A 13,645-nucleotide genomic window follows, 5' to 3' on the forward strand; every position below is an offset into this window, starting at 1 on the left:
ATAAACATTAAGTCATAGGAGTGGAAACAGAACATATATCCAGAATTTTAAAGATATGCTAGATTCTAACTACTTTTTAAAATGGCGGGTATATTTTTTGTTTTATATTTTTTTAAGAATTTAATTTTTATATTTGTTTTTTAGTCATATTTGAGTTTTTTGTATAATATTTCTCTTAAATGATTAATAAATTTTTTTAATAATTGTATTAAAATAATTGAACTATATCTACATCAATAGATTATGTTTTTATGTTATTGTTTTAATAGAGTAGATGTGCTCTACTCCGCTTCTGTACGGATAATCGATTTGTCCAATTGTTATTTCTTTGGTTTGATGTAATAAACACTTGTACACACTCTGTAATGAACATTGTTTTATTAGATAATATAGTCCACTAACACAGTCAGATGTCACTATGAGGACTTGCCAAGCTATTATTTAACAGGAAACGTATCAAATGTCACTGATTCACTAACAAATCACTCGATATCCTCTTCTATGGCATCCCCATTCTAAATATAATAGTCTTTAAGACCGTGAAATAGAATATGCGTCTTTTTCAGAGCTTAGTGTAAGATGATACTCATCTAGACCAAGGTAACAATATGCATATTAGTTCCATCTTCTCGCAGGTTCATTGGTGTTTTAAGATCGAAAAATTTCTCATCCTTTGCTTTAAATGAGACCAGCGTACAGCCACTGAGCCACCAATATTCCAGCGAGACGCTATTTGATATTGTATGACTTTTCATTGCATACATAATGTATTGATCAAAACATAATACAAGTATACAACATCCTCTAGAACTATGATACATTCGAAGCTTTCTTACATTTCGAAACAAATCAAAACATCAACTTCGTCCTTGGAAGCTTAATAATGAAAGTGTGGTATGCTTCTGGACTATTCTCATCGATCGATACAACCGAGACTGATGACCAACTCGCATTGATGACATTTATAAAAATGTTTCCAGCTTTTATGGGGATGGCCACACCCTTTGCAGTCTCTAACTAACTATAAAACTAACTAACTATACGAAGGTTTAAGTACAAACAGGAAGCAAAACTAGATAATAGGAGCAAAACACCCAATTAATAAGAACCGCCGAAGAAGTAAGGATAGGATAGAAGCGCATCGGAGAGTGGTCTTTTTTATTTAATTATCTCGTTTTTGTTTCTAAGTAAAAGGAAACTAAAAAAAAACATCAATAAATTCTAGGAATAATTTGCTTAAAAACGAAAGAAGATGGCAAAATTAGAAATTTGTCAATAACAGTAAAAATTTGATGCGCATGAAGTCAAATGCTATGGTGAAAGACACAACTGCCCTTAATATTCGACCAAGCGATTTCCAGAACCCGCACGTCTATAAGCTGACAGCGGAATTTATGTAGATTTGGAAAGATTATAAAAATATTTTGTTTAAATTTGATAAACTTATCTCGGAAAAAGATATAATCTTCTCTCATTGCCCGACGTCTTTTTCTTCATCTTCTTTCTCTGTTCTCTTTTTCCGAATACATCTAAACAAAATTGAAGAAGAACATGAGTTCCAAATAATTCATTGAGTTCATCTGGTTCTTTCTCCATGAGTTCATGAGGTGGTAGCTGCGGCCGAAGGGAAACCACTGCTACAGTCAAGAAAATGAGATGAGGACCTACTGGTTCTAACAAAAGGCAAAAACTTCAAGCTTTAGGTAAATTTATATACATTTCTATAAATGGAATCTTCTTCTTCCTCACGTGATGGAACTATGAAGTTATGGTGGATTGGATCTCCTCTGTCAATTACTATCTACCTTGAATTCTTTTATTTACTTCTAAGAAGTCTCTTTATCTTCTTGAAATTGCTTATAAAAGCTTGTTTAAGTTTTGTTGAACATGTTCAACTTTTTTTGTTCCACTATAATCTTAGTTTTCTCAGTTTTGTTCAATGTTTTGAAGAAGAAGGGTCAATGCGTCCGTTTTGGCGAGGGAAGTGGAAGAAAAACGGGATTGAAGAATGGCAGCCTAAGGCCAAAAAACATTGGATTGGCCTTTCTATTGTGATAAAGATGTATATACTTAAGTTTAAGAAAGAATGTCTTTTGGGTATAGTCCTCGGTTACAGAAAAGCTTAGCATGGTTAAGTTTATTTTTGGTTTGATAATATTTCTTGTAACCGATGAGGTATTATGTTTATAAAACCGGTTATATGAAATGTTAGCATTGTTTGCTTTCTTGTTGGCGTGTTAAACCTTTTTGTAACCAATGATATAATAAAATATCATTTAATGAAATTGTCTTATTGTCAAATTGTTGCCTATAACATTCAATTATTTTCATGTCTAATATTTTTTCAAGCTAGTAAACCTCTTTATACAAATCTAAAGAAGCAATCAAATAATGTATTAGTTTTGTCCTAAAGAGAATGAGAGAGTGAAAGGAATAATTTAGCTATTAACCATATATCTATCCATAATCCATTTATGAAATTTTATTAACCGGCCAACAATGTTTTGTATCGTTTCTAGTATATTACATAACCACCGACAATTTTGAAGTACAAACTGTGGAGTTTCACAACTCTCTAACTAAACTCTTAAACATACAACTAGAAAAACATTATTCTAGACATCAAAATGTTTCTAGTTGGATAAGATTGAAAACCATTGCTTAAAACACATCTATGGTCTCACTCTCTTCTGGGTATGTCTCCTTCTCTATTACATGCACTGTTTTGACTATGCTGGTTCCTACTTTGTCCCACCCAAATGTCATCTGAAGCATCCATGATGGTAACATGTTAGTTATATGGAGTTTAACCTTAAAAATTAGAAATGTCATTGGTAAATTGTGTTAGACAAAATTGACTAACATGTAAATAATTGCGATTATTATTGTACATGTTGGTGTGTAACCGGCTAAAATATTATGTGTTCTTTTAAACATATTATCAGCTTCAACAAAATGAAACACAAATACTTGAAAATGTTATTATCCGAATAAAACCTTCACAACTCAGCTAAAAATAATCTTAGCTATAAAAAGAACATTAGACGGCTAACTAAACACAGAACAACAAAACGTTCGACCAACAACATTGTGACTTTTAGCTGCCTGGAGATGATGAATCGACCAAAACGTCCGGAGAAAGAGGGCTTTTCACTGATCTCAACAAGCTTCCTAAACGGTGAGCCTCTGGTGGTATCAACTTCTTCAGGATCGAGAGCGTTGAGTATTTGCCTAGTGGCATAGGGTTTGTGGTACGGCGTTACCCTAACTCTGACTGGTTCAAGGCCGACCGCGAAAATCCGGTCCAGAATGCGGAGAGGTGCAGCTGAGTGTTAGTCTCCTTCCATTTGGTGAGTGGATTTGCAGAAACTAGGGTTTGATTCTGGATTTCGATGATATTGAGAAGAGAGAGATAGAAGATAATAGTTAGAGAATGAGATATCTTTCGGAAATTGGAGATACTATTGGAGAAGAGGAAGATTTACTAAATCTACTAGGATCGCTTTAGCATTAAGGATTGGGAAAATCCAAAGCTAAGTACTTTGTATATTTTATCTAGATTTTAGATTCTCACGCCGAATAAGATGATATAGGGGTAGCAGCGTCTAAGAAAATTATAAACAGTGACCGAAAATGTGTCTTTTTGTAGGATGTTAAATATCGTATAAATCGTTGGTAGACGTCCTAATTTCCATAAATTCTAATAGCAAAAAGAGATTTACGCTGCATTGGAGGGTTTCCACAAAATACAAATATTAAGGAGTTTATAGGATTAGGTTTGGGAAATTTACGTGATTTAAGATTTGGTAGAATTTAGTTGAATTTTAAAAAAAAATTATGGTAGTTTAAAACAAAAATAAAAATAAATTTCGTAAGGTATCTCAGAGGTTGATTGTTTGTAGTTTTTAGATTAGCTTTTGGTTTTTGTTTTTCCAAAAACCATTTTTCAACCAATCAAGATTTTAAACGAATAGATTCCCTAAAATGTAGGAAAACTAGTTTTTGCAAATAACTGTTTTTTTAACACAAAAACCAAAAGCCAAATTTTCATAGTTTTTTTCTTATCCTACGGTGGGTTTCCAATTTTTTTAAAATTGTTTTTATTTTATTTATATTTTAATATAAGAAAAAAGCAAAAATGATATTTACTGTAAACAAAAAAGGTTTAGTAAGATTCATTTTCTTACTATTGGTACTATTTAAAAATTCGTGTTTTCAAATTCCGAATTCAAAATATATTTATAATTTTATACAGTTTCCTGAACTTATAAAAATACATTTAAATTTTATTTAGTATATTTAAATAAACTAGCTATTGATATTTTTATTTATAATATTTGATTTATAAAATATTTTAAAAATATAACTATTTTTTTAACTTTTTAATTATGTATTTTCATTTTTGAACTGCATTAATTATGTTGTCATATATATATATATCAGAATTGTGGTTCATCTATCTAGCTCGCATTATTTTCTCTTATAAAATAAATTTATTTTTAAGTGGTAATATTTTGTATTATTTGTTGTTCATAGTAAGTAATATTTTACTATTAATTTTTATTTCAACTCAAACAAAAATAATCATTCAAGTTTTCTAAAAACTAAAAAAATACAAAAATCAAAAATCAGAAATTTTAGATAAATATTTTACTATTTTATAAAAACAAAAATCAAAAGCTAGAAACCAAAATCACCATTCATGTTTTTCAAAAACTAAAATCTACTGCAAAATCAAAAACCAGAAACTAAAAACCAAAATCTAAAAACTAAAAACTAAAAACCAAAAACTAAAAACCAAAATCTAAAAACCATCCAAACAATCATCACCTTAAAATATTTTAAAACATATTTATTTAAAAAAACAGAAATTGCACTCATTAACCCAAAAAAACTCAAATTCACCAACTAACCAAAATCACATTCTCTCTTCTTTTTCTTCCTATTTCTTTCTACCTTCTCTTAAAAAAATCTAATTTTGATTTTCTGTTATCTTACAAATAACCTCAAAATTTAATCTATTTATAATATATTTTTTTAGTATTTGTCTTAGTTGACTCGATGTAATATTTTTAGAGGTAAAAATTTGGCGAGAAAGCAGGAAGAAGAGCCAATGAGATCTCAAGGAGACTCATTATTTTCGAAGACTAAGGACGATCAATCAAATCCAGAAGCTTCTATCTACTAGCTGTAGAGACGTTGATGATTAGCTCTTCTTCTATGCGTGTCGCGGCTGCTTTCCTCCTTGTCCTCCTCTTCCTCGTCGACGTTGTTTGCAGCGAGGTTTAACCTTTTTCCCTTCTGCGAATCTGAGAGTTTCCAGAAAAATAGAATCGCATTGTTGTATGAAACTGACTAATTGGAACATTGGTTTGTTGCTTGAATCAAATCTTCGCAGGAGTGCACAAGAACATGCATTGCGCAGAATTGTGACAGTACGCTTTAATCTTCTTTTTTTTTTTAATGCAGTGTGTACTACCTTTTGTTTTGTTTAGGAACCCTTTTACGTGCGTTATACATTTCTTGATATTGTTTGTTTTCAGCACTTTCTATTCGGTACGGGAAGTATTGTGGGATTGGACACTCTGGATGTCCTGGTGAAAACCCTTGTGATGATCTTGATGCTTGTTGTATGGTCCATGACAACTGCGTTGAGGCAAATGGTACAATATCATTCAAGAATGCAAATACGTTGTTGTTTTTGATCATTTTAAGATATGCAAATCAAAAGGTTCACTACCTTCCTTTTGCGATTTGTTTCCCATTTTTTTGGGCAGGTATGACTAACGTAAGCTGCCATAAGAAGTTCAAGCAATGCCTAAACAGGCTTAGCAAATCGATAAAGGAATCCAAAAGCAAAAAGGTCGGCTTTTCCAAACAATGCCCTTACTCACAAGTCATACCAACTATGAATCAAGGAATGGATATCGGCATCATGTTCAGTCAACTAGGCAATGATCTCAGAACCGAGCTCTGAGTTTTGCTGCGCATTTACTCTTGGCCTAAGAGGAGGAGGAGGCATCACGTTGGGACTTGGTAGTTTTAGAAGATTCTTTGGTAATGATGATGATTACCTCTAATTGCCATTGCAAGTCGCTGCTAGATTAGCTTAATTCAAACACATTTGGATGATTTATGACACATGTTATTCTTGGAAACTACTATAAGCAGCTGATGTGACTTGCTAGTCTTAATCAGAAAAGTCTTCTCTATTCTTAAGGTCAAGAAATGAATTATGATCATAATACATTGCTAAAGTCAGTAATTGTGCCTTCTAACACTGGCGACAATGATTATGTTGTATCCATATTGGTTATCTATTTCTAAGTTGACGTCATTTAAGAATATATAAATTGGTTATATATTTCTAAGCTGTATTCATAAATATGCTTACAATTATGACATCATGTACTATCTACAAGCTCACCCAATCACCAAGTTCATCAACTTTTGGTGCATTTACGTAATCAGTCTATGATGATTATTTCCTTGTTTCTTTAATGTATTTTGTGTAATCTTCGATTTTTCCTTGTGTACTATTTTAATGTAAACTAGGTTAAGATCCAGGCGAGATTATATATACACCTATTTTTTACATATTATTATTTATTTTGGGTTCATTTACATATTAGGTATATAATTAAATTAGAATAAACACATAAATCAAAACAAACCTCTTGTTTATTTACAATAATTTTTTGGTAAATAAATCAAAATAATCATTTTATTTATTTTATATGAAATATAATTAAATTTCATTGATATTGACCTAGATACATAGTATATTTTAAAATAAATAATTATTATTGGGACTTCCAACTCATATGATTTTATTAACATTTGTATATTTGATATAACAAAAAAATGTAAGCCATTAATCACAAATTTTTTTCAATATGATATATTTTCAAGAGAAATTTTCTTAAATAGTTCTTTTTAGTTTATTTTCACAAAAATAGACTTCCAACAAGAAAAATGACCAAAAGAGGTTTTATTGAAGGGTACAAATACATTTATACCCTTAGGATTGATTAATCTAAGACAAGGGTTTTGAGTTAAGAGGTTGAGTTTTGGAGATATGTTCAATTTTTAAAAATAAAAAATTAAAATTAAAATTTTCAAAATAAAAAGAGCTATTTTGGTCATTTTATTTTTTGAGTGTTATTTTTGTGACAAAAATTAAAAAGGCTATTTGAGAGAATTGCCCTATTTTCAATGCAAATTTCAAATTAAAACATGAAGGTCTCAATACTTTTTCAATGTAAATTTTGAAACTAACATATTCATGTATTTTTATATGGCATATAGTTTAATTTAAATGATATATATATATATATATATATATATATATATATTTAATATGAACATCTATTAAATGAGACTTCATATTCATACGATTTTATGATCATTTGTATCTTGTTATAAAGAAAAGGTTAAACCATTGATCACAAAATTTTCGATGTGGGACTTTAACCATTTTTAGTAATTTATAATCGTTTAAAAAAAAATTAAATATAATATATAAGAAAATGTAAATATTTTATTTTATGGTTAATGTGATTTTTAATTTTTTTAAATAAAATAAAATTAACCAAAAAAGAGAGAAGATACAAAAATTGTTATCAAATATTTATTATTAATAATCATTAATTATCATATATATTTTAATCATATTAGTTAATTATGTATCTTTTATGTAAGGAAATAATGGAAAATATTATTTTGTACACTACTAATCAGTTTGGTAGTTAGTTTAATAAAAAATATAATATATGTTTATATAGACCAACCTATTTTCTAAGGATCTACGAATCATCTTAGTGATGACACGTGGCTACAAAAAAAAAATGTTGTAATGTTTCTCAATTAATATATAGGAGATCTGTTTATCATTGGTTTCAATGTGTGATCACATTTTATGAAAAGGAATTGTGATGAATTCATTGATGACTCTTGTTGTTATCTACAATTACAAACATTAGACACAAAAAGGGATCTTGTGTAACGCTTACACGGATGACTAGAATAATATATTGCGGTTGATCACTGATCTGGCAATGGAAAGGAAGAAGCTATTTTGCATCCGTTGTGCATTTCAAGCATATGTTCATGCTATATGGAGAGAAAGAAACAAGATAAGGCATGATGATAAGCCGCTGCCTTTGCTAGCATTAAAAAAAGAAGATTGACAAAGGACTTCGTAATAAACTCAGTCTACTACGAACAAAGGGAGGAAGTGGTATGCACGAGGTACTGCAATTTTGGTTCAGTACAAGATTGTAAATAGCTTTTGAGGTTAGAAGTAGAAGTATAAGTAGTAAATGAATATTTTTCTACACAAAGGTGCACTGATGTAAAAAGATTTTTTTGAAGAATAAAATTTAAAATTCATTCAGAAAAAAAACATCAGACACAAAAGATCAAAGGATACTCAAAACAAGATGCAAGTATAGATTATACACAAACGAAACAAGCGTAAATTAGACTATAGGATTGGCGAAGGGAGAGACATGCCCTTTTCCAACAGTAGATTAAAGATGTGAAGTATCCAAAATGAGTCAAAAACAGAAATTACAATTGTCTGCAATCTCAGCTATCAACCAAGAACAAAAGCTTATATTTTACAGTGAGAGATCACACATTGCAAATTTGCAATGATCAGGATACGGGATTTGGTCAATCGTTTTGATGATGTTTCTCATCGTAGTGGCATTCTGGATATTTAAGTGACGTTTAGGGGTATTATAGACTTTCAGCCAGTCACATGGATTAGGGCTTTGTTTTAGAGGTCATATATAAACAGGTCGATCCGTCTTTTACAAAGCTCCGGCGCCACCATTAAACCCGAGTCTAGCTCTCACTCTCTCTCTCTCTCGGCGAAATTTCACGGTGAGTCTTTAGATCCTCTCTTAATTGTTCTTTGGTTTATCTCCTTTACTGGTTCGATCTGCGTTGATTATCTAGCATTAGGGTTCTGATTTGATAGGATCTTGTGATTAGGCGTGATCTTACATCGATCTGTTCCTGTCTGTATTGTTGATGCGTAGTGTCATTTCTATTCTTGTTGGTTATAGGTTTGGAAATGGCGACAGTTCCAGGACAATTGATCTGGGAGATTGTTAAGACCAACAACTGTTTCTTGGTCAAACAGTTCGGACGAGGCAACGCTAAAGTTCAATTCAGCAAAGAGAAGAACAATCTCTGCAACCTTAACTCCTACAAGCACTCTGGTAACTTTACGACAAGGACATGATTATTAGATGATTGTGTTGGAATTTGTTGTTTTAGTTATAGCTTAAATTACTTTCGAATATGTTTATGTCTGAATGAGAAATGTTTTGTGTTTTAAAGATTCGTCTCTGGATTCTTTAATATATGATTCTTGTTTGAAGTGGACTTATGTCTCAATCTATTTTTGTTGTGGATAAAGGTCTTGCAAACAAGAAAACAGTGACCATCCAACCAGCTGACAAGGAACAAGGTGTTGTCCTCGCCACCACCAAGACCAAGAAGCAGAACAAGCCTAAGGTCTCTGTCAACAAGTCTATCCTCAAGAAGGAATTCCCCAGGATGTCCAAGGCTGTTGCTAACCAGGTTTGTGTATCTCTCTCTCTACTTTAGATGTTTGTTTCTTTGCCTATGCTGTGCTAGATAGGTTTAATCTTGTGAGTGGATAGTTCATTTAATTTATCTCATGGTAACATGGCATGAAAATATAAGATATTTGCTTATTTACTCTGTGCAAATAAGAGAAGCTACATCATTAACGCACCATTGTGGAGCATCTTAGATTCACTTTGGTTTCGGAATTGATTTTGCGTAGTGATCTGTTTATGATCAACTTATGTGTTTGTTGTCTCATCCAGACATTTAATAGTGCCTACTTATCTTGGCTTTAAATTTATAAAACTAGTCGTAACCGGGTTACTGTGTGAAATTGGTTTAGGTGGTTGACAACTACTACAGGCCAGACTTGAAGAAATTTGCTCTGGCTAGACTCAGTGTCATCAGCAAAAGCATTAGGGTTGCCAAGTCCGGTGCCAAGCAAAGAAACCGTCAAGCTTAAGCTTTTTCCAGAATATGTTCTTTTTTCTTTGGAAGTTAAAGATTTTGCTGAACATGTTTTATCTAAGTTGTTTTGTTGAATCATAACACTATTCTCCTTTCCAGGAGTTAGTTTTTATTATGCCTATGTTACTTGTGTGGGTTTTGTTGGATCTATTTTATCAAATCAAGAACTCGATAAAACCTCGATTGGTCTTGTCCAAAGAATATGTCTCTGTCAATGCAATGGTAAGTAATGAAAATACTTGTTTGCCGAATACAATTACATCACTTGGTAATTATAAAGTCACCCAGGAAAAGATCTTCGAAATACGAGATGGGGTTTCAAAACGAAAGTTGATATAAACATAAATGATAAATATTAGTTTGGATTTCTTAAAACTTGAATCGCATCTTTTTTTTTTTGTCAACTGTTTTTCATTAAAGTGGAAATTTTATAAACAAACCCAATTACAGCATGCCCACCCAAACCCTACAACAATGAGATAAAGATTAAAACACGTATCCAGAATGTGGTTATGCATGCCCTTCCACGTGTCACGCTAGAGTTTTGTTGGGAAGAGAGCCGCCGTTTGGAATTGCCGGAGAATCTCACCGCTCCTCTTCTCCGACTAGAAGCAGAAACCAAATCTCCGAACATGGCAAGGATTCACCGGTTTTGTCCACTTGCTTAACCTTTCCTCTCCAATAACCGTAGATACTAAGAAATTTTGTGTTTTTCTCCGGATGTGCAAAGTGGTGACAAGCTTCTGATGAGAATAATTTTGGAAAGAGACTTCGTTGAAACACTTTTCTATATGAAAAGTTTCAACTCTACTGAGTCTTCCAAAATTCCCTAGCTAAATCAAATAACTCGAGGACCAGATCTGATCGGATACTTTGTCGAAAGGCCTATTAGTTGAATAATATCTAAGCTAATACACATCGATGAGAAGGTCCCTTTCCAAACTCACTCACTACCAAATGGGTTTCTATTAGGAACAAGAGAGTAATATGAAATATCTTCATTGAAGTTAAAGTGCGTACAAAGAGGAGTATTTAGACTAATCTCTACTCTATACAAGTATATGTAAGTATGCTCTATACAAGTAATGTATTATATGCGATAGTCCTCCTCAAGATAGCATTAGAATGTTGAAAAAACCCATCTTGGACATGAAACGATGAAACATAGCAGGATATAAAGCCTTGGTAAACGGGTCTGCCAATTGATTTTCTGTCCGTACATGAAGCGTCTTCAACTGCCCACGAACAAGCTTTTCTCGAATGGAATGACAGTCCCTCTCTATATGTTTCGTTCGCTCATGAAACACAGGGTTCTTGGCGATGTGCAATGCTGCAGTGCTATCACAATACAGTACAGGCACAGAAGGTTCAACAACCTGTAGATCATTTACCATGCGGGAAAGCCAGATGAGTTTCTTTGAAGTGTATGCCATCGCCATATACTCTGCCTCTGCAGAAGAGAGTAATATGAAATATCATATTAGGAACAAGGGAGTAATATGAAATATCTTCATTGAAGTTAAAGTGTGTACAAGGAGGAGTATTTATACTCAATACATTAGACTATTCTCTACTCTATACAAGTATATGTAAGTATGCTATATACAAGTAATGTATTATATGTGATAGTTTTATTATTAGAGGATAACTATCAGTTGTATAGCTTAGATATTATTCTTCGTATATTCTGTTAAGGCCAACCAGCCAATTACTCTAACAAAGAAAAATATTGATTCTTTTCAAATTTTGGTCCCGAGAATAACCAGAGAAAAAAACAATCCTTTCTCTATATCAAACGGGATTTGGAAATTGAGAACCAGAGAAGAAGATGATGATAGATATAGATTATTAATCAATCCCAAATCAAAGAAAGGTAGAACATGAAGATCAACTTTGAAGTTGAGATTGAGACACACCAAAATCCCCTAGGGAAGAGAAATCCACTACCGGAAAACTAAGATCGATATAGAGATCGAAGGATGTATTTACATACAAAAAACAAAAAGAAAAGGAGTTGGTATTACGCCACCGGCCACCGAAATCAAAATTCTGATAACCCGAATCGCATCTAAACTTGAGAAACACTAATAATAATTTTGTTTCAGATTCCAGTATCCCCACCTAAAACAGGGTCTAACCGATGACCAAATAATGAAATAGAATAAAGCATTGTTTACTATTCATAATTTTCTTTACCATTTATAAGAAATGTTTTTTCATTTTTATTCCTTCTCGTTTTTTTCATTCTAAAGGAACGTAGAACAAATTTGTTCCTCGTTAAACACTCTTAAAATTGATAAAAAAAATAATCTTTTTTTTTCATTCATATAATTTTATTCCTCAGTATTTTTTTCTCTTCACCGACCTCAGGTTTTGAACACGTTACGAAAACAAGATGAGAATGGACTTATTCGGCTTTTAGTATTACCGTGAACTTGAGCATATCCTGAAGCCCATCAGGCTTATATTTGGGCCCAAATAATAAATAACAAAACGGAAGCTTTATATTAGGGTTTCTAACACTTAACTGTAATCTTCTCTTTCTGTGCCGTCTCCAACTCCATTCTGAAGAGAGCAGAGATCGAGGGAAAATGGAGAAAGGGAAGGGAAGAAAGGAGGAGATCGTTACCAGGGAGTACACCATCAATCTCCACAGGCGCCTCCACAGCTGGTAAACCCTAGATTATTAGAGTCGTTCACATTGAAATTTGAACACCTATTGATTACTTGAGTTTTTAGCTTTACTCGGATTCGAAAATGCCTCTATGCATAGGTTATGTCTGATGATGAAAACTAATATCATTTCATGCTTTTCTATGAGTTCAATTACATTTTACCTTTTTAGAATTTGACATACTTATGAACCATGTGATCACGTTCGAATACATCTATGGTTTGTAGAAGAAGCATATTAGTGTGTAGACGAGTAATGACTAATGATCATTAGCATCTCCTTTGTATGCTTGAATGTATCTACATTTCATTTGTGAGTTACATTTCTATTAGAGTCTCTCTTGTGAGAAATCAATCTGATTTTGACAATTATATTAATATGTACACAACAGCACATTCAAGAAGAAGGCACCCAATGCGATCAAAGAGATCAGGAAGTTTGCATTGAAAGCAATGGGAACCAAGGACGTCAGAGTAGATGTCAAGCTGAACAAGCAGATTTGGAGCAGAGGTATCCGTGGTCCTCCTAGGAGAGTCAGAGTCCGCGTTGCCCGTAAGAGGAACGATGATGAGGATGCCAAGGAGGAGTTTTACTCTCTCGTCACTGTCGCTGAGATTCCGGCCGAAGGATTGTCTGGTTTGGGCACCAAGGTCATCGATGAAGACGAGTGAAACTCACATATTGTTGCAGCTTTTTGGGTTGTTTTGATTACTTAACCATTTGGGCAAACCTATTTCGTATCTTTGAAAGTTGAGAGCTAAGAGTTTTATCTATTTGGTAACGTTCTTTACTTGGCAATCATTTTTGTGAGTCCGTACCATACCGGTTTACAATCTCTGTTACAATACTTAAAAATCAAGCAAAGCTAGAGCAGGAAGCCCTAGAATCCCCGAGACAAGC

The 13,645-nt window shown here is 32.7% G+C and overlaps 3 protein-coding genes across 3 annotated transcripts; all 3 read left to right on the top strand.

Moving 5' to 3' along the window:
* Positions 1 to 5,097: 5,097 nt before the first annotated feature.
* On the top strand, positions 5,098 to 6,181 carry LOC106316974 (phospholipase A2-beta-like). The gene is made up of 4 exons (XM_013754841.1): positions 5,098 to 5,283; positions 5,399 to 5,435; positions 5,544 to 5,663; positions 5,778 to 6,181. Exons 1-4 carry the CDS (start codon positions 5,203 to 5,205, stop codon positions 5,975 to 5,977), a joined length of 438 nt encoding a protein of 145 aa, XP_013610295.1. The 5' UTR covers positions 5,098 to 5,202; the 3' UTR covers positions 5,978 to 6,181.
* Positions 6,182 to 8,813: 2,632 nt separating this feature from the next.
* On the top strand, positions 8,814 to 10,254 carry LOC106315859 (60S ribosomal protein L28-1-like). The gene is made up of 4 exons (XM_013753688.1): positions 8,814 to 8,889; positions 9,075 to 9,230; positions 9,431 to 9,594; positions 9,947 to 10,254. The coding sequence occupies exons 2-4, from the start codon at positions 9,083 to 9,085 to the stop codon at positions 10,064 to 10,066; spliced, it is 432 nt and encodes a 143-aa protein (XP_013609142.1). The 5' UTR covers positions 8,814 to 8,889; positions 9,075 to 9,082; the 3' UTR covers positions 10,067 to 10,254.
* A 2,332-nt stretch (positions 10,255 to 12,586) lies between these two features.
* Positions 12,587 to 13,557, top strand: LOC106315915 (60S ribosomal protein L31-1-like). Its single transcript, XM_013753757.1, has 2 exons — positions 12,587 to 12,742; positions 13,137 to 13,557. The coding sequence occupies exons 1-2, from the start codon at positions 12,663 to 12,665 to the stop codon at positions 13,414 to 13,416; spliced, it is 360 nt and encodes a 119-aa protein (XP_013609211.1). The 5' UTR covers positions 12,587 to 12,662; the 3' UTR covers positions 13,417 to 13,557.
* Positions 13,558 to 13,645: the final 88 nt, after the last annotated feature.

This window comes from Brassica oleracea, chromosome C9, assembly GCF_000695525.1.
Source record: "Brassica oleracea var. oleracea cultivar TO1000 chromosome C9, BOL, whole genome shotgun sequence".
Lineage (NCBI taxonomy): Eukaryota > Viridiplantae > Streptophyta > Magnoliopsida > Brassicales > Brassicaceae > Brassica > Brassica oleracea.

Excerpts from the sequence above, each read along its gene's own strand:
- LOC106315859 (XM_013753688.1), top strand. The coding sequence starts at position 9,083 with ATGGCGACAGTTCCAGGACAATTGATCTGGGAGATTGTTAAGACCAAC. Across the intron at positions 9,231-9,430 it reads TAACTCCTACAAGCACTCTG|GTCTTGCAAACAAGAAAACA; the intron begins GTAACTTTACGA and ends TTGTGGATAAAG. Across the intron at positions 9,595-9,946 it reads CCAAGGCTGTTGCTAACCAG|GTGGTTGACAACTACTACAG; the intron begins GTTTGTGTATCT and ends AAATTGGTTTAG.
- LOC106315915 (XM_013753757.1), top strand. The coding sequence starts at position 12,663 with ATGGAGAAAGGGAAGGGAAGAAAGGAGGAGATCGTTACCAGGGAGTAC. Across the intron at positions 12,743-13,136 it reads CACAGGCGCCTCCACAGCTG|CACATTCAAGAAGAAGGCAC; the intron begins GTAAACCCTAGA and ends TGTACACAACAG.
- LOC106316974 (XM_013754841.1), top strand. The coding sequence starts at position 5,203 with ATGATTAGCTCTTCTTCTATGCGTGTCGCGGCTGCTTTCCTCCTTGTC. Across the intron at positions 5,284-5,398 it reads TCGACGTTGTTTGCAGCGAG|GAGTGCACAAGAACATGCAT; the intron begins GTTTAACCTTTT and ends AAATCTTCGCAG. Across the intron at positions 5,436-5,543 it reads CATTGCGCAGAATTGTGACA|CACTTTCTATTCGGTACGGG; the intron begins GTACGCTTTAAT and ends GTTTGTTTTCAG.